The sequence below is a fragment of the Callorhinchus milii genome, unplaced genomic scaffold (assembly GCF_018977255.1).
Source record: "Callorhinchus milii isolate IMCB2004 unplaced genomic scaffold, IMCB_Cmil_1.0 Scaffold1, whole genome shotgun sequence".
NCBI lineage: Eukaryota > Metazoa > Chordata > Chondrichthyes > Chimaeriformes > Callorhinchidae > Callorhinchus > Callorhinchus milii.
This window is the reverse complement of record NW_024704742.1, coordinates 35,762,856-35,784,618: the sequence shown is the minus strand read 5'-3', so window position 1 is coordinate 35,784,618 and position 21,763 is coordinate 35,762,856. Positions and strand designations below refer to the sequence as shown.

Genomic DNA, 21,763 nt, shown 5'->3' with positions numbered 1-21,763 from the left:
CACTTCCATCAATGAATCCTCCCACCCCCACCGGAAAAAATCTGCACGACTTTTACAAAGAAATAGCATGGTACTGGTAGTGATTACATGATCAATTGCTTTTAAAGAGAAATACAACAACAATAAAACAGGTTAAGCTCATAATTCAGAACATGCACTAACACCAGGTGGTACTTGATGGTGTTTCTCCTCCACACCCACCCCTGCATTCACGGATTACATGTTATTGACTCACTCCCATTTTGTGCATGATTATATGACTCTTTACGAGGCTTAGTTATCGTATAACAGGAAGAAGCAGAGGGAGGTGGAACTCACCCCCATCCCCAAGCTCGAAACACTTACACCCGCAGAGGAGGCAATCATAGATATAATTGGTATGGAATCTGTGGAGTGAGTGCTGGCAGATGATTTGAAACAGAATCCACCCATGATAAGATCCCACTGTATTCAACCACTGCACGATTTACAGGGTGTTGAAACACATGCGAAAAATGTTTGGTGCATAAGGACATAATCTAGCATAGTTTACCCGACATTTGATTTTTGCAAAGGCAATTTACATAGCTATGCCTACAAAATATACATATATTTTCTGATCTACTGAAAATGTACCATGTGAGTTAAAGAGAATCTAGTAGACTCGTCATGTCAGATCCCAGGGCAGCACTGACCTGAGTGTTCACCATCATGAACTGTAGCTAGAAGCGTCAGTGCAAAAAGAGCCAGGTGATTCAGATGAAGGTGAGGATGTACTGGGCACTGTATGTGACACAAGTAAAACCTTGGTTGGACGATTAATAGGCTTGAATGGGGCAAGTCCAGGACTCATGATGTGGATACCCTAACCAGATCACAACTACTCTTTTTCTAAATAAATACCCAGTAACAAACCCTAGCTGAGCAACAAATTAATATTACACTGAACTCACCTGATGTAAGTAAATTAAGACAAGGTTAATGTGATCAAATTAAGTGCTATATCAATGTGGATTATTTTATATCAATTTAAATGGAAGTGGATTAATCTGATTTTGGATTGTAAATTCAGTTTGAAAAAATAGATCCAATGACTTGCTGTAATTAGCATACCAAACTGGTTCACTATGTGCACACCACAGAATAACTTTAATATACAGTAAATTTGCGTCAAGTTAAGGTAATGACAGCATACCATTACCAATGAACGATTTGACAATGCACAGTCAGAGACTATTTCAGTCATGCAGAGTACAGTTATACTGGCATTGATAATTGCTGTCAAATCAAAAGCTGACCCAAACCAGAATAATGTTCTCACATAAACTGAAACAGTATCTCCCATAAACAGATACCAGGAAGTGATTTCAAGGCTGTAATCTAATCTCGGCACTCAGATGATACCTACAAATAAATTGATGATGCCAAAAGAATCCAATTAGATTATTGTCTTGCATTCATTGCAATGAGAATGCCAGATCACCCAACGCTTGACTAAATTGACACATTTATGAGTTAAAAGATACGATGAGCATTCAGCAATTAGCAGAGTCTGTTTCACAATTTATCCTTTTACATAAAAATGAAAATAACTACAATTAGCTTTCGTAATGTTTACATATTTTAGCAGAAGAATCAAACATTATTTCAAATATCTGTTTCTGCCATTAAAAGTGAGGAAATTAAGTTTCCAAACTGTAAAGATATGCACAAAATAGCATATTCAAATATTACCATGTCAGCTTGGCTTAGCTGGTAGCACTCTCACCTCTGCGTCAAAAGATTGTCCCCGCATCAGGACTTGAATTCACATAGTCTACGCTGACATTCAATTTAGCGCTGAAGGGTGTAATGCATTGTCAAATATGCTGTCTTTCGGATGAGATGATAAATTGAGATCCTGTCTACCTGTTAAACATCCCTGGCACTACTTGAAAAGAGAGGGAGTTTTTCCTCAGTGTCCTGGCCAACAATTCCCCAAATACATTTGGTCACTAACTTCATGACTGTTTGTGGGACATTGCTGTATGCAAACGGGCTGCCACATTTGCCTGCAAATACAGTCGGTTCACAATAAAATCCTGTGAAGGTCTTTGAGATGTCTTACCAACATGAAAGGCGCTACACCAAATAATACGATTATTGTTACTATATTACGTGCAAGCTCTCTCTTTATTGTTGATGCCAAAAGGTTTTCTAAGTAAGTTCAGTATATCTTATTTAGTTAGCTGGTTTTAAGAATCTTTGTGAAAAAATGATTTATAACTCCTCTTTATGATCTGAAACATAGCATAGCTTCCAACATAGATGTGTTGTTTAGGTCTGCTGATAGACTGAAACAATGGATGCTTCAACAACTGCCATGCAATGTGCACAACTGCACACTGTTGTTTATTCATTTCAGGGAAGGGATAGGGTGTCGGTATGTCAAGAGTCGGGCATGATTTTGAACCCTTCGGCTGAATTTTTAATCTCCTTCATGCAATCAGAAGGAGTTGCTGTGCAAAGGCTATGCAATCCCCTACAGAGAGAGAGGAAAAAACAGGATGAATCATTCAAAACCACTCTGGCCATTGATGACAGAAGCCTGGGAGCAGGTTGACTGTTTGCACACTCAGATAGGAAACTCTATAGTGCCTAAGAGGGGGGGGATAAAAAAATAATTTAGTAAATGGTATGAAAACCTTTAATTCTATAAAATCAAATGCACCCATACCCCATATTGGGAGGCTATGTTTACTATTTTCTATGGTCAACCATTTGAGTTTCTGTGAAACACGTTTCAATCAAATATTTTGATCTGAAAAATAATATTCCATATGAACGCAATGGTGATCATTACACAACAAAATGAGAACATAAAAAACACAGTACAAACAGCATACTTCTGTAATGTGAGTCAAAAAATATGGAAAATCCTGATCATGCATTTTATATATGAATGTGGTTTGGAACTGGTTACATTTTATGTAAAATACACTGCCCTTAAAAGATGGATTTGTCAACATAACAGGAAACATTTCTGGTACTTTGAAGTGGTTTTATTTTATTAAACAAGGTCTGTTAATTCGATTTCCAAATTTTGGTTAACAACGTGCGCTCACCAAAGGGAAGGACATCAGAACCAAATAAATGGATCACTTTTCCATTCTGCACTATGCAACACATACTGCTGGTCAGGTGCAGTACAAACTCTTTCTAATCTGCCCCACCTCAGAAGAGATTTGCAGGGAAAGGTCAGTGTACTAAGCCACTGTACCAACAGCACCCCAATAAAGACTGCCTAATGGATTCTTCATAGCCTGGTTTATGCTCTTAGAAAGTATCACACAGATACAGTAGCTCTCCACACAGCTGTAAAAATGCTCATCTTCAGAATGTTAATTCAAACAGTCAAGGAACTAAGAACATAAGAACATAAGAATTTGCTAGGCAAAAGAAGACCAAGGTTCGCCTTCTACCATCCTGGTAGTCACTTGACATGTTGCGTCCCAAACTATATACTGTATCCCGAGATATTATTTTCTAGCAGAAATTTTATCTAATTTGTTCTTGAAAACAAACATTTTCTGCTTCCACTGTCTCCCTGGGGAGCCTGTTTCATAAGTTTACTACTCACACATTTATCCTTTAACATTATTGTCATGAACACTCTTCATGAAAGGGACAAAGTATAAAATGTGGAACACACAGCTGTTTAGATGCTGGCTTCAAGTATCACAGCTCTAGGTCCCAGGATTGGGCCTCATTTCAAAATGCCAGTCACTTCTATTATGAGTCTTTAAGTTCTTGTTTGCGCCAGTAACCAGGATGCCTCACAGCAGTGGATTATATTCCCTTAGAAAAAGAATAAACTGGCACAGGCTATGTAAACTGGTCCCATAGCCATTGTGCCTCTGGCAGCTGAGCACAGATCGGATTTATTGTAGTAAAAATGCCAGATGCGATGTGAGTATGGCCCCTTTCAGAAGAAGTTTGATGTGGTTGGGGCAGATCATAGGGTAAGAAACAAGAATAATCTCAAACACATAAGGAGTAGGATACTACTGAGAACCTAATAGATCTGATATTTACTCAACAGAAGATTTGGCTGATGAGTGCACACTACAACAAAGTTACAAGAGTGTTTGAACTTGAGTGATCATTCGACAAAGACATACATAATTTTTATGACAGATTCTATTCATACTATGGTAGTAAATTGGAGCACTTCAAGATATTCTTCCCATAGGAGAGGTGCTATAAGCATAAACATAAAGAACAAAATTGCTATGTTACTTTTTAGGTTTCAAGTGTTTAGCAGTTTTAATTTTTAAGATTTATTTTTCATTCCGTTTTTTCAGATTCATAGAGGGAACAGCTCAAAAACAGGCCATTTGTCACATTCAGTTTATACTCCATAGAATTGCCTAACTAGATCTTATTACTAGCTCCATTTCTCATCTCTTTCTCAATATCCATCAACTTTATTCTCTCTCAACCATGTGTCCAGTTTTTTATTAAATGTGTACATGGCTGCTGTACCCTATAACTCTCTATGGGAGAGAATTCCACTCCTACCACTCATTGTCTGAAAAAAAGGTTTTCATAATCTCTGTTCTGTATCTCCTAGTGCTGATTCTAAAACTATGCCCTCTTGTACGAGTAGACCCCTGACCAATGGAAATATTCTTTCACTGTCCACCTTGTCTAAGCCTTCCATCACCTAATATACCTCTATCGTATGCCCTCTTAGCCTTCTGAGCTCCAAAGAAACCAAGCCCAAGTTTATCAAGCCTCTCCCTATAATTAAATTTCCTCATTCCATGGAACATCCTGTAATCTTTGCTGTACCTTTTCCAGTGCCTTAACATTTTTCCATTTGTTTGCCCATTTAGCCACCTATCAATATCAATCTATCAATCTGTATCATTTTAATCCTTCTGGTATTTACTATTCGCCCTATCTTTGTATCATCTGCAAACTTGAAATTGCTCCCTCTATTTCTAGGTCCAAATCATTTATATACAGGGTGAAAAGTAGTGGACCCAAAACAGATTGCTGAGGAACATCGTTCACCACATCTATCCAATTTGAATAATTTTTGTAACTTTTGTCTCCTTATGGCTACAACATCCTGGCCTTCACCAATGTTCTTCTTTGATCAGCCACTAAGGGTAGCGTGAGAGTGGATTGGATCACTTCCAATCTCCCACCCCCCCTCATTCCCATTGTTGAGAAACATCTGAGGCCTATTCTTAGAATAGATAATGCCACTATGATGGGCCTTTAGGCATGCAGAAGAATATGATTAGTTCCCCTAACACATATGGCAAAAAGTAGCAAAGACTGCTGAATTTTTAAAATTCATCAGTGAAGATCAAATAATAATAATCATTGCATTTGGTATAGCACCTATCACATCGGGAGGATGTCCCAAAGCACTTCACAGATTTTACTGTTTTATTGTGAAGTGAGCTGACTGTATTTGAAGGCAAACGCAGCAGCCGAATTGCGCATAGCAATATCTGACAAATAGCCATAAAACAAATGACCAATTTTACTTAGGGGATTGTTCGCTAGGACACTGAGAGAAACACACTTCTCTTATCAAAAAGTGCCTGAACAGGCAGATGGATCTTCAGTTTAATGTCTTATCCAAAGGATGGAACCTCCAACAATACAACATACTCCACTAGAGTGTCAAGTTAGACTATGTGAGTTCAGGTCCCAATTTGGGGCTTGAACAACCTTTTGACTCAGAGATGAAAGTGCCAGGCTGACATTATGAGATGAATGTCCCTCAAATAGCTCTCCCCAGGAACCAAAATGGCTCAGTTCCTTGAAAACAAAACAGACATGAGTAAATGCCAAGATGTAAGCTTCATGACAGTCTCCAGTGTCATTAACTATTATCTACAGGATCTTCCTGCTAAGATGTCACACAATTTCATGTATGCAACCCCTTCCTATTAATCATAGATTCATAGAATTATACAGCACAGAAGGAGGCCATTTGGCCCATTGTGTCTGTACCGGCTCTTTGAAAAGAGCTATCCAATTCAATCCCACTCTCCCGCTCTCTCCCCATAGCCCTGTAAACTTGTCCTCCCAAATAATTATCTACTTTTCTCTTAAAAGTTGTTATTGAATCGGTTTCCACCACCCTTTCAGGCAACGCATTCCAGATCTGAACAACTCGCTATATGAAAACATTTCTCCTCACCTCCCCCTTGTTTCTTTTAACAACTATTTTAAATCGGTGTCCCTGGATTACCAACCCACCCGCCAGTGGAAATAGTTTCTCCTTGTTCACCCTATCAAATCCCCTCATAATTTTGAAAACTTCTATTAAGTCTCCTCTTAACCTTCTCTGCTCCAAGGAGAATAATCTTAGTTAATGTACACTATAGTCCTAGTAGGATTACTAGGAATAATCCTAGTTAATGTACACTATGGTCTTAGGAATCTTCTGGGCTTCCTATTGCCATGGAGTACAAAAACTTCTGAGGTTCCTTAAGTATAACTTGACTATTAGCATCTTCTACAGCGACAGAAACACACAAATAATTGTTGTTCCACATTACCTAGTGTTGTGCATGTTTCTTCTCTCAGTTGAGGGAATATGCACTCCCAGTATGCCGCCAAGTAAAAACCCTCCATATTGATGCCAAAGGAACTAAAGGGAAGAGAACCAGCATATCCAATATAAAAGTTAGTGGTAATTGATTGTTTAATACTCTTTCACTGGGGCAGAAAAAAATGGTGCAAGGACTCCAGGGAGAAAAGGGAATATTTTCACACCATGGTGCAAACAATGCTGCTTATTCTCCATGCTCATTTACACCTAACTCCATATGGCACTAGTGTTATAATGGGGCCACAATAGGCTCACTCCTTGCTGCAGTCCTACAAAAAGGTTCAAATCTTTCAATGTAAATGGTGTCTCAATGTCTCAACACCAGAAAAGGCTCTTTGGGACATACAGTGCATCTCCTGCAGGGATCCAACAACAACAACAAGATTACACTTGTATAGTGCCTTTCACGTCATGGACAGTGTACAGCATTTCAGACGGGAAGCCAGTGATATGATGATGACCCTATATCTAATGTCACAATGACCCACTAAAAAAGCTCCATTGAGTTCTTGGAGCCAAGCACTCAGGTGTTAAAGACCTAATATACCCCAATTTCACAGAGAGTATGTTAGGTCTTTAGGCACCTTTTCCAGGGTTGAGGCACCATTTATTTTGCCGTTTTCCAACAAGCACTTTTTTAACTCTAATGTGTAAGTAATGTGAACATCATTATTACCAATGATATTAACTCAGTAATTCAGACATCATAGAATTATACATCACAGAAGGAGGCCATTCGGCCCATCGTGTCTGTACCGGCTCTTTGAAAAGAGCTATCCAATTCAATCCCACTCCCCCGCTCTCTCCCCATAGCCCTGCAAACTTGTCCTCCCCAAATAATTATCTACTTCTTTCTTAAAAGTTGTTATCGAATCGGCTGTAACCACCCTTTCAGGCAGTGCATTCCAGATCTGAACAACTAGCTGTGTGAAAAAACATATAGCAACTTATAAAAATGTGAATGGAGAATAGATCTCTTGTGCTTAGGTAACTCCAACAAGAGTTTTGTAGCAATTTGATGATTTTGCAAATATAAACAAAGATAAATAAAGTTCCTTGAAGATACACCAAGGTAAGTAGTGTAATCTCATACAACCTTATATGGGAGTCAATTCGTAACAAAATTCAGCACAGAATGAAGAAAAAATATTAGAACCAAGTAGTGCCACTCTTTCAATTCCAACACAGATAATTGTTGATAGGACCCATGTACTCTCTGAGTCAGAAGGTTACAGGTTCAAGCCTATGTTGGAACTTGGAACCCATGTACTCTAGGCTGACTCTCCAATGCAGTGGTGGGCTATGCCGCAAGGTTGGGTGTCCCGTCCTTCAAATGAGACATTAAATTAAAGCCCGTCTGCTTGTTGAGATGAATACTAAAGATACCATGACACTATTTGAAAAGAGAAGGAAATTTCTCCCAATGTCTGGCCAACAATCCCCTAAATTAAATCAGTCATTCACTTCATCTATTTGTTGGACATTGCTGTCCACAAATTGGTTGCTGTGCTTACATACAACATACAGTCATTCCATTTTTCAGTATATCTGTGGAGCACTTTCAGTCGTCCTTCTGATGTGAAAGCCTGAATATCAATACAAAGATTATTATGTAGAAAAATGTCTATACCCCAGGGCTTCCCACTTAAATGACACACCAAAGATAGATTTTCCAGTAGCTCAGGAGAGGGGAAAAGATATCTTCAGTTTTGTTCACTTTTCCAAGATAGCAGTAAAATTGTTCATTGTAATTTAATTTTACATTGAGATCAGAGTACATATTTGGTTATTTAACTCATCTTTCAGTACGTTGCATCCTGACAATATTTCTTTCTGCAGATTCATATTTAAAGTGAAAGAAAAACACCATTTTGTCTTCCATGTGATGACAAACACAAAGACTTTTTTTAATGTGAATTATTACTTTAGAAGAAAGCAGAAGAGAGTCTTGGAATGAAGACTTTCAATGGCAACAGTCCAAGTAAAGCAGTTTCTCTGTCACCAGATTGTCTCAGTTACAGAAATTAACAAATGGGCTGTTAAGTGAGGCACGCGTGGAAACCATCTGTGAAGATGGTTCTTTAATGCATTAAAGGCAGCATTTAGAAGGATCATTAAGGAAAAATACAGCTGGTTTGAAATGAATAGTATGACATACTTTGATGCTAGGTACAATGAAACCATATTTACAGCTAGATTTCAGCATACCTCCTTTCTCTATTGTGGAAAATTAATTGCTGCTACCAATGAGCATTTTAATAATTTTGACCTTCAGTCCCCCAATTTCTCAAAGCTGCAGTCTAAGGAGTAATAAAGACTAGCCAACATATAGGGCTCGCTTAACTATTCAGAGACAAAGACACATTCAAAACGTCCACCCGGAGAACAAGTGGATAAGTTTAGTGTTGACATCAGTCATTTTTTTTTATGATTAATGTCATAAAAAAGCTACAGGATTCTACATGCACCTGTCTTATGAATCTGCTATATACACTTATACATAGCAGATTCCTGTAGATGTGGAGATCTGTAAAGTTGTTAGGGTACTTGCCTCACATGACCTGGATTTGAGTCCCAGGCAGGACAAAACGTTGGGCAAGCTTTCTTACTCCACACTCCTCTGTTAACCTAGCAGTACGTAGGAACCCGGTTGTTAGTCGATTGGCGGATCGCTTTTCCAGGTGGTAAATAATCCCCTTAAAAAAATTGGTAACTCAATCCATGACTGTTTGTGGGACACTGCCGTGTGCAATTGGCTGCCACGTTTCGCCCACAAAATTTAAAGTCAATTCACTTTACAACATATTCTGTGAAGCGCTTTGAGACGTCTCGTGATAACAACAACAACAAAATTACATTTGTATAGTGCCTTTCACATCGGGAGGACGTCCCAAGGCGCTGGACAATGAGTACTTTTAATAAAACTATGTTTTTAATATGGTGATAAGGCGCTATATCAAATGCAGGGATTATTATTATTCTGTCTGCCATTTACTCAAACTGTTCAAATCTCCTTATGCTCTATATTAGAACTGTACAATTTCCAGGCTCTATTGTTAAATATGTATTACCACTACACTCTCAGGCTCCCCCAGCAAGTCAATGCCTGAAACAGCAAGGAACAGGCTTAAATATGCCATGTTGGTTCATGTTTGTGCGTCAATGTGGTTACTTTTTGCAACTGTTTTTAATTTATAGTATTCTTTTTCTCACTTCAATGTTCTCCTTTCTGCTGTTTTAGGCAGAGTATGATGCTGGCTCTCGTAATTGATTCCGGTTCCCACAACTGAAACCACTCCAATCCTATGTTCAAACACAGGGCTTGCTAAGTAATAATCAGGTGCAAAAAACCCTGCCCTGTTAGCTTCAGTTGATTCATGACCTATGGTGCTATTTTCTCCTTTCTTCTGGTCTTCCTGTGATGCATACATTGCTTGGAAGGGAATGCCATCTGTTCTCCATGTATATACTGTTCTGCACCAAGACTACTAGAAAGAAAGAATTTGTACTCAAAAGCATCTATAACATTGAAGCGTCTCAAAGTACTTTGTAGTTAATTACTGCCAAATATGTAGTGATTGATTTTGCTAGCAGATATTTTGCACATAACATGAGGTGAATGACCAATATTATCTGGAGAATTGTTGGCTAGGAGAAACTAGTTCTCTTTTCAAATAGTATCATGGGATATTTAATGGCTACATAAACGGGCAGAAGGGATTTTATTTAGCAACTCATCTGAGGAATGGCACGTCGAGCAATGCAGCACTTCCCCATTATTGCACTGGAATGTCAGCGGAGCCTGTGAGCTCAAGTTCCGACATGCAACTTAAACCCACAATCTTCTGACCACAGGAAAGAGAGCTGTGGACTGAGCCAAGCAGATATTTGTGTTGAGTTGCCATCTGATCTTCCGTTTCTCCTGTTGACCCAGAAAAGAATCTCCCTCCTCATGCTTAACATCTTGTAAGATGAGAAACTCTTGCACAAATTCAGCACTCGCTATTACTTGCATGATATGTTCCACCACAATCTATACTCCCATTATGAGATACCAGCATTTTATACCACTAGGATACCCATTAACATTGGAAGGTGGTATTTCCTCTTCCCTTCTTTTAGTATCACTATCCAGGTATCCTTTTGCATTCCCTTCTTCAATCAATGAAAAGGAGGGTTTATATCATACTAATTTATCTGCATGTTTTTTTGACAATTAAAATACTAATGGAACCAAAATAGAAGCTATAAAGTTCCACTGAGTCACAAACTAAATACTTGAATTGGAAAGCTTAAAGAAAACCAAAAATTAAGCAAACATGGAAAATAAAGTTCCCTTGGGTTCTGGTAGTGAAGTGGTTAAAGACAGCCCACCACCTCGCTGCCTGTGTAAATAAGATTTGATATACTTTGTGGAGTTTGCACAAAATGAGAATTGTCAAACATTTAAATGAGATTACCTGTATGACTCATACTTTTTCCAGTAGTGGGTTTATTAAATGGGGGCAAATTTGGGTTAATTGAAAATGAAATAAACATTCCTACAATCAGCCTTTTTTCATCAAAGGAAACACTTCAGAAGACTTGGAAAATAGTTAAGGAAAAAAGGAGGCTGTCAGCACAATATTGTTAGTCATATACTGTGCTATATTTTCTTCCGCAGGTTTTAAACACAGGAAGAGGTACATTAGAAGTTGCTTAATTCACTGTTTTCTATGTCAGCTACAGTGGTTTCTTTGAATAGCCTTGAAAAGGAACAAGTTGTAACCAGTTCTTTTATACCAACTTCAATAACATAAGTCTAAAAGTTAGAATGGCTTATGCATGAATCTGTTTACATAGTCAACATTCAGTGGGAAAATATGTGTCCACAAGTTCCAGTATCCCTTCTCTGGGCCATATTTGATCTTGTAATTATAAATCCCTCAGGTCCAGGTATAGGAAGGCCATCACTTTTTTTGTTGTTTGTTTTTCCAATCAAAATCCATTTTTTTTAAGCACAGTTCTAATTCAAACTCTTTTAGCATCAGTGTTCCTACACAATATGCAGCGCGCAGACTTCTCAATCCATCAATTTCATGTCTGAAATTAAAAGGATTTGATTTACAGAATTATGACTGCAGTTATTGTACTATATCAAGCAACTGGAGTAGCTACTAGTAGGTGGGTGGTATTCTCTGCAACTCTAACAGTGAAAAAAATGAAATGAAGGAACTTAAAAATAACACATACAAAAAAATCATTCCTTTATTAACATTGGGTGTATTACGAACGCTAAAGGAAAAATACATTTTGTATGAAGTAATGGTTCCAAAAGTATATGTGTGAAAAGTCTTTTGATTAAAATTTAAGTACATGTGAGGATAAACTTTTGTTTTCACTTACAGAATACTTTGAACATGTAGGGAAATATTATAGAGTTTTTTTAATGTAAAAATGCTGTTATAAATCCTTCAAGGGTTAATAGTGCTCACTGAACATACCTGAACCATCCTGCACATCGTTGTGAAATGGTCTAAACTATGATAGCTCTTAAAGACAATTACATGACATATGATATACTTTTCAACTGTAGAAAGCACTGTTTTGGTCTCCAAGGGAAACTCCAATATTCACACACAACTCCCTGACTGACTGCCACTGTTGGGAGTATAAATCAATCCTTGTACATTTTCCACCAATAAAAATCTACAAGCAGGTTATATACTTGGTTATGCACTCACAGTCATTTTCCCGACACGGTTGGGTTCCTCTCTCTGTGCCAGTTCTATCAGGAAATTATCCTTCAGCTCTTTTCCTGCACTTGCCAATATTCTGCAAAAGAAAAATAACATAAATTGCTGTTTTGTTTTAAACTTGCTTCAGAGAATCCGATCAAATCCTTTATATGAAGCTAATTAAAGTAATCTGCTGTGAACAAGGGGACAGTTATGAACATTGAATACTATTTTGTGAAGAAACCAACTCTAATTTTGTCAAATTCCATGTCCTTTCCAAAAAAGGCTACTTGTGTAGAACAGCATCCAAATTGAGAGGAGCTAAGGACTTGGACTCCTTATGTGTTTCTTTGTGAGAATTATGCAAATATTTTAACACACCGATTAACATGGGCATATAGCTGAACATTTTGAGAAATTGTCAGACTTCAAACTGAACATTTTGTGTGTAAACAACTAAATATAGGATTCTAATTCCAGTTGCTTGACAGTTAGCGATGCACCTGGCGTTATATTTGGTTACTAAAGAAAGCCAGAACACTTTAAGCCTGATCTGTGCATTAGAACCTACACTATCCAAAGCTGCCTTGTGAATTTGATAATATCCGAGCTACTCTAAAAACACATTTACTGAACTACAGAAACAAAGCTATCAAATGTTTTTTATTGCTTGCAAACTGGGAAGATTCAATCAACACAGAACAGATTGGCCAATACAGAAGAATTTGAATAGATAGGGAGGTGGGCTGACAAGCAGCAAATGTCATTAGATGTGGATAAATTACAGAGTGATGAATTTGGGAGTGTAGAACAAACACTGACAATACTAGATAAGTAGTGCTAATCTAGAGGGCACAACACAGAGAGGGAATTGGGAGGGGAAATACTGGTAATTGCTGAAACAATCATTCAGTGCACTGCAGCACTAAAGAGAGTAAACAGACTCTTGAATATCTAGCTAAGGAAATAGAGCATAAGTCACAGAAAGTAGAATACATCACCAACCTAATGTGAAGCACAATCTACAATTCAGTACAGTCATTGTGCTGCAGCAGATATCCTGGCAATGTGAGTGTATAGTGAAGGACAACTAAACCGATAGCTGTAATTATAAGAGATTGCAGAAGAGGAGGCCAAGGGAATATCTTATCTTTTATCCTAAAACGTATTGATAAGCTTTAAATAGATTTGCAGTCCATGTGACATGTATTACATTGAATGGACTGGGGATGGAATCCTTCTCCTCACCTTGTTCCCTAAGTCTACAAAGGCTAGAAAAATACAATTATCAGTTTCACATTGCTTCAGCAATGGATGTGAAACCAGGAAGAAACCGTAAGCCCAGTTTTATATTGTTATTGCCACATTGACAAAACAGTATTGTTATACTTTCACTTTTTGACAAAATTGCCTTATAACATATACTTATAGTTTGATGAATGTAAAAATATTAATCAGACTACCATAAAATATGTTATATATGCACCTCTTATAAAATTAGGTAAAAATAAATAAAAAAAGTAAACATCACTTGTAGAACTCAAAGCACTTCCTAATAGAAAAATCTACATTCAATCAATGGAAATTAAATTATTTCAGTAAATTTGCTATCATCACCTTAAATTAAATTTCAAAACTTGGAATTATTAATGTCTTTTACTTTAATGATACTAGGGATGTCTTTTGTTTGAACTCCACATCCAAAATCACAACATCCTAGAGTAGAGTGGCTTAAATCTGTTATTATAATCTGCGTTAAATAAAATGAAAATAACAGCAAAAGGTTAAGGTACAAATCTTTATCTTGTTTAAAATCATTTGCTTGAGTTGGTAAATATTCAGCTTTTCTAAACACAACAAAAATGTTTTTGGTACAATTTAACTGAATATTTTGTTGGAAAGAAAATGCTTTACAAAAAGCACAAAATGAAGCAATTGATAACAAATTAATATAATCTACGAAACCAGAAAAATAATGGAAATATGAACAAATTATAATCCAAAGTATAACTATGAACATACTTGAATAATGGAAGCAAAGGTTTGTGTATGTAGCAGCATGTACTCTTGGGCTGGCACTTGAACACTATGGTTACACAGCCTGGACCTACAGTGAGGCACTCACACCTGACAAAACATTGGCACTAATGCTTCAAATAGTTACCAGCAGCCTTCAGTGAACACAGCTCCATTGCCGCTCTAATGTTTAATGGGATCAACCTCTATCAGCTACATGCTATATTTGCATAAACCATTCTAATAAATAAAATATACTGAGAGCATATTTTATACAATGAGCTCTATTGTTTGCAACTAAGAAAATTAGCCTGTTGTTAATAATACGGAACTTAAATGTGCATGTGGGAACATTTTTCAGAAATAAGGAAATCCAGAGAATAAAAATGTATCTGACGGGTTTGGGTAAAAGTGGCTCTAACCTTCTATCATTAATTACATAAAGCCATTGGCCATTATTTTATGACTCTAATTTATTGGGAAAGTGAAGAATAGTTTCTCCCTTGTGTATTTTCAGAATCAGAACATCTTCATATTTTTTATTAACAATCATTGCAATTGATGTTATTCCAGGCCACAGAAGAGTGTTTTAAGTTTTAATTTTAGAATAATAAATAATACTCATTGTAAATAGTGCCCTTTATGCCAGAAGGATGTCCCACAGCACTTCACAGGATACGTTGTATAGTGAAGTGATTGTGTGTGTTGTGGCAGCCATTTTGTGCACAGATATGTCCCACAAACAGCCATGAAGTTAATTGTAATTAATTTTGAAATAATCTTAATTTTAGACCAGTATCTGGTGGAGCAGGGTCAAAATGTTGCACCTGTGGCTAGGAATAATTTTGAGCCCCAAATCCCCCACTTGTAACAAAACAAATACTGTTGATCAAATTCTATATTCCAATCAACTTCTGTTCAAAAAAGTGTTTTCTAACTGGGTCTAAAATTATTTTCTTTTGTGTCCATATAATGTAAGCAGCAGAATTACAAAGACTGCTAATTTTGAGAATCAGAAATAAAAACAAAGAAAAAATGTACTATGAATCAATTCATAACATCAAAACCAGTTTAAAATTTCAGGGTGAGCCTTCATCAAAACTGGGTTTCTTTCTCAAATGTTGATCAATCTGCTGTGCATTTCCAGCATTTTCTTTCTTCATTATTTTCCCCAAAATGTTATGAGTTCAAGATCAAAGGATAATTGTGTCTTGGATATGCTCATAATATTAATATAATGTAATACTAATTCTTGCATTTAACCCGAAAAGAAAGATATGTTAAATGCAAGGATTATTCCCTTTTATGTTAAATGGTATTACTTTCACTCTCAAAGCATTCACAGGACTTACTGTAACGTATAGTGACTGTGTTTTGTAGGCTGACACGGCAGCCAATTTTGCGGATTGCAATGTATCACAAACAGCCATGAAGTGAATGACCAATTAATTTTACCTGGGAGATTGTTGGCCATGATTTAAATCATCTAACTAGTGCCATGCAATTTCATTTTCTCAGGAACTCTTTATCACCAGCTCACTTCTTTATGATTGACATTGCTCAAGAAAATCTTTAGTTTAGTCTTTGATAACTTTTGACAAATAATGTCCTGTAGGAATTCAATCAGAAATTTTAAGTTTACTTTTAAATTTCCATGACACATTTTCAAGAAAGTTTGGGATTTGCACCAGTTTACAATGACCTTTTACAACAATTGTATGAGTAACACTGTACCTATTGGACTTCCCCAAGAGGTAATAAAAAGCTCCAGGATCTCCTAAAATCCATAATGAGGTGTTCTGAAGCATAACTGCTGTTCCTATCTTAGTGATGCTATCTAAAACGCCCTTCCAGAAAGGAAACATTAATGGGTTCCCACAGCTTATGAATGTCTTAATAATCATTTTAACCTCTCAGTCCAGCTGGCTGATAGAGCAAAACTTTCCTTCAAATGTAAATATTGGTAACATGGAATAGGGCAAAACTTGCAGTGTTCCATAATAATTATCATATCAAATAGATTATGAATTGATGCAGATTTCAACTGAAGAAATATGTGGAACGCAGGGTTCTACATTTATTCACCTCTCACCTTCTCTAAGGCCTATCACATCTCCTATAATCAAGAGGGCAGACAGCCCACTTAGAGCATGATTGTGTAATCCTTGATCAGAATATGCAGTCGCAAAGTACACAAATTTTTCTCCATTCCCTCTTCACTACCTGTCAAAGTAAGTTTGGCTGAAATTCTGGAAACTTACATCCCCTGAGAGGAAATGTCAGTCAAGATGTTTCTGATTTGAAGACTAAGTACAGTAATATTTTGTATTCCTGTTTCCAACTAGTTCTAAACCAAGATATGTATAAGTTTATAGACCTGAAATCATATACACTGAATTTGATCCACACTCTAACCCAAGCAACACTCTGATATATATATCTGCCACTTATAAAAGAGGCTTAGCTTCTGTTTTGTGATAGTTTATGAGTAATATTAAAGAAATATAAATAAGAAAACTTTCTCCAATACAAAACAGAAAATAAATAGTAGGGGCTACCTTATTAGTACCCAACCATTTTGCAACATATGTCAAAAAAAAGAAGTAGCATATTTCTCTTCACCCTTCGTCCACCATAGTCCAGTTACAGTAGACAATTGTTTCTGTAATATATTTCCACAGCAACAATGACTGTCTTAGCTAGCTGTCAGTTTGTAGGTTCACTGCAAGACAAAACCCATCAAATTGATCTTGTTTTCATGTTCTCCTCTTTCCTTATTCCTCTTGTTCTCATGTTGTACTCATTGTATTTTTTCTATTCCACTGACTACGAAATGCAGTAGCTTGCACTTGTTTCTGGTCCCTAGAGGTAACTCTGGTTCCCCGAGGCAGGGCAAAGTAGTTTTGATTCACTCTCCAGTTATTCCTCAAAACAGCACAGCCTTGCAACACACAGTTCCTTCCTCAACATGGATCTTTCTCCACAACCCGAAACAATGAGAACAGACATTCAGAATATTATTATAAAATCACATCACCAGAAAGCATATTCATCTCTCTACACTTTCAAAACACATCATAAAGAGGAATGATCAGTGCTTTGGATTGGCACAAGGTCTTGTCACTTCAGGGACTTGGGCTCAAATTCGGTCCAAACTGATTTGAAACATACCTCCTCTCTCTCCAGTTGTAAGAGTCCCATATGAAATGGGCCTAGCCAGTCTCAATTTCATTCCAGTGGATACAGATTCACAGAACAAAATGAAAAATAAACACTGAAAAACTGGTCTGAACTGTGAGTTCTCTCATTACTGAGATGCACAAGGAGAAGTTCCATGTAATATTTTAAATGAAAAGTTACAAGTTTACGTATTTGTAAACCAGAACAACAGTGGTTTACAATGTTTAGAACAGCTTAGAATATGAATAGCATTATGAGCAACTGATATAATTGTACATTCTGGTTGTATTCATTATTCAGTGCTTTAAAAATGAGCTGGATAAATATCTGGTTAAGAATGGAATGAAAGGACACAGAAATAAGCAGACAGCTGATCAGAAACACAAGGGTTCATGTGCTGCTGATACCATAGGAATATAACCTGTTTAGAGCTGAATAATTTAAGTAGTATTAATACACTGCTATTAAATTATCTGGGAGAGCGGAGGGGAAAATACTGGGAAAGAGTTGAGGGAGAAATTTCACAAGAGCTTCATCTCCTCAGAAATGGTTTGTCACCTCCCTAAAAAGAGCCACTAAAAACATGTGTTGGAATGATTCTTTTATTATATTGTTGCATTTCTCTGTATTTAGATAACTCTATTTTATCAGCTGCTTCTTATTCTTCTGTTCAAAGGAGTTCAAACATACTTACAGAGGCCACCTCAGCTGTAGCCAAGAAGAATTATGGGTGAATCCTACTAAATCTAACTGTACATCAAATAGATGGTTATTTAGGGAGGACAAGTTTGCGGGGCTATGGGGAGAGCGCGGGGGAGTGGGATTGAATTGGATAGTTCTTTTCAAAGAGCCGGCACGGACACAATGGGCCGAAAGGCCTCCTTCTGTGCTGTCTAATTCTATGATTCTATGATCTCAGTGGCTTTTCCTCTATAAATCCTGATTGCTCATTTTAATAATGCCAATGTTGTTATGGAAGAAAGGGGCCAACTTTACAAAGGAAATACATTGATTAATCACTCATCAGTGGGTAATTATTCTCCAAATTAAGATGCATTATAGTCTGTATCTCTTGAGCAGATAACTCATTCATGCAGGAAAATCAATAAGGCAGATGTGTCTAAAAGGCCCTTTTTCCAAACAACTTAAATAATCTTTCCTTAAAAAAGATTGTTTAGACCACAAAAAACATCTCAAGCTAAAATCTGGTTTTATTATAATAATAATACTTGCATTTGCTGTACTGCCTTTCACATCAGGTGGATGTCTCAAACTTTTTACTGGATTTTCTGTGAAGTGAAGTGACTATTTTGAGGACAAACTATACATGGGCCATTTCCCTTATAATAAGATCCTTGCGTTTTATATAGTGCCTTATCAGGTCTTCTAGAAGTCTCAAAGCTCTTCACAGAACAAACTGAATTGGCTGTACATTTTGTGGGCAAAACACGGCAGCCAATTGAGCACAGCAGTGTCCCACAAACAGTCGCGGATTGAAGTGACCAATTCATTATTATTTTTTTTGAAGGAATTATTACACCCGGAAAAACAATCCGCCAATTGACTAACAACCGGGATCCTACTTACTGCTAGGTAAACAGAGGCGTGTGGGGTAAGGAAACTTGCCCAACATTTCGCCCTGCCGGGAATCAAACCAGGGTCTTTCGCTTGTGAGGCGAATGTTCTAACCACTGAGCTACAGGACTCCATAACAAATGGAGTACAGAAAAATACCCTCCTTTCTAAGATGGTAACAATCTATAAGGAACATGAGCAATTGTTCGTACCAACAAAAGGGTTCCCCATTGTAAGAAACAGTCAACAAAATACTGTATTAAAAAACATTGAAAAAGAACTACGCTTTAAGCAATATAACAAAGTAGATGAAATAATTAAATGATTAATAATCCAGAGTATAATTCAAGCAAAAGAAAATGTGAACACATTTTACAAAGCTTCTTACAAAATCGAAGGATACAAAAATTAGAAAAAAACACATTGTGCCATATACTTGTTCTCAAGAAGGAAGATGAGAAAGTCAATGTGTGGAGCTAATTTGAAAAGTGGCTGCTTTACCTACAATTGAGTAAATCGACTCTCTTCCTCATCTATATGCTTTGCATTACTAGTAACTGTTGGTAACATTTACTCTCACAAGGAGGCAACACCACTTCACCTTAATTTTACGTCAGTATTTGCTGATGAAGCAGAAGTGAAACGCTGCTCCTCTGATCGGGAATAAAGGTGACTCTGCTCTTCACCAGCTAAATGAAACTGTGATGCCAATATTCAATCATCAGTGAGACTGCGCAAAACCATTCTGTCCAGGGAGGGGCTGTTTACTCACAAACTTATTAAAGACAGGGTTTTAAGGACACATTTTTAATATTTTCTGTTCAGTGATACTTACTACGTCACCCTTATAACAAAACGGTGTTTATCTGCACACCATTTATCCGCATGGACGTGCAAAGTGGAAATTGGATGTGAGATACTGGCAGAACAACAGCAATTTCCATCAAATTTCACAGCGCTTAACAGTAGTCAAAAGTGACGCAGTTCTGTGCATATGCAAAGTTCTGTCTAAGGTTTTTAAAAGAACTCCAATGCTGGCTATCAGAGTCAATTCACTTTACAGTATATTCAGCGAAGCACTTTGAAACGTCTCAAAGACGTGATAAGGCACTATATCAAATGCTTCCTGAACATGCTTACAACTTCACACATATGCACCAACATATTTTTTGCTGCTGGCAAAGGTAAGTCCTTAGATTTTTACAGTCTACGGTTTAGTATTAGCAATAGAAAGAGAGAGGTAGAAAAAGAGAACAAAAAAAGTCAGAGAAGATTGCAGAGAGTGAGGCTGGCACAAGTGTAATACAGTAATTCTGAAGGAACAATTTGTATTTTGCACAATGTCCAATAATCCACACACTTTGCTTACTGCACAGGGGTAGGCCCAATAGTGAGGATAATTTGCTCCATGGATTTGCTTTGTGGTGAAGCAAAATGATACAGTGTAATAGTGTAAAAATAGAAATGAAAACAAAGTACAAAAGTGTTAGAGGAAGATTTATTGGCCTCATCTTTTAAAGTAAAGAAATGCAAAACAATTAAAATACTTTGATAAAGAGGCATTACAAAATAAAATCTTAAACTATTTACATATCTGAAAAAGAGCAAAGAGGTTCTCCAATGCTCTAATGAGTGAAGACATCGGCAGTTCAAACAAGTCCATAAGGCCAGAAGCAGCTGGAGAACCACAACAAGTGTAACATCTCAGTCAGGGTTCCCAAGTTTGCTTGCCATGCAGAAACCGCCTTACTTCCAAAAGGAGTGTTGGCTGTTTTTTGGTCCCCCATGGTCAAATAGCCTGCCGATGCTCATTGTCCATACACGGACGATGTACCAGACCCCTACTGTGGAACAACAACAAAATTACATTTGTATATCACCTTTCACGTTGGGAGGACCTCCCAAGGCGCTGGACAGTCAGTGTTTCAGGCCCGAGCTGGGGGTTGGGATTGGGAAAGGTGGAGGGCAGGGGGGGAAGGTGGGTGAGCAAAAGCACAACCAAAGACGAGGCAAGTCTTGAAGGAGGCAAGGGAGGGGGTGAGGCGGAGGGACTGCGGGATGGAGTTCCAGAGGGTGGGGACAGAATGGCAGAAGGCCCACCCGCCAATGGTGGGGCATGTGAGTAGGGGGACGTGAAGCAGGCCGCAGCCTGCTGAGCGGAGGGAGCAGGCAGGTTGGTAGGGGGTTAGGAGGTCGCAGAGGTAGATGGGAGCAAGGCCATGGAGGGCTTTGAAGGTGAGGACCAGGATCTTGAACTGTATCCTCTGTGTGATGGGAAGCCAGTGGAGTCGTGCGAGGATGGGGGTGATAGGGTCGTGAAGCCTAGTGCGGGAGATGACATGGGCTGCAGAGTTCTAGATGATCTGCAGCCTATGGAGGGAGGAGTTTTGGAGGCTAACAAGCAGCGAGTTTGCATAGTCGAGCCTGGATGTTATGAATGCGTGTATAAGGGTCTCAGCAGCCTATGGTGTAAGACAGTGGTGAATCTGGGCGATGTTGCGGAGGTGGGGGAAGGCAGAGCAGGTTATGGCGCCGATGTGGGGTAGAAAGGATAGCTGAGGGTCAAACAAGACGCCTTACTCCAATAGAAGAATAAAGAAGCGAAAAACCTTCAGGAAAGGAAGGAGTTCAAAGAGAAAATTAGGAGTGGGAAAGAAGCGAAAATCAAGTGTGTGGA

General features: G+C 37.8%; 1 protein-coding gene across 1 annotated transcript in view; it reads right to left on the bottom strand.

Annotated features, from left to right (window-relative positions):
• Positions 1-21,763, bottom strand: part of cfap299 (cilia and flagella associated protein 299) — a 246,965-nt gene that overhangs the window by 143,500 nt on the left and 81,702 nt on the right. The window contains exon 3 of the mRNA XM_007896966.1: positions 12,322-12,412. Coding sequence (XP_007895157.1) covers positions 12,322-12,412 — 91 coding nt within the window. The remainder of the gene's footprint in view (positions 1-12,321; positions 12,413-21,763) is intronic.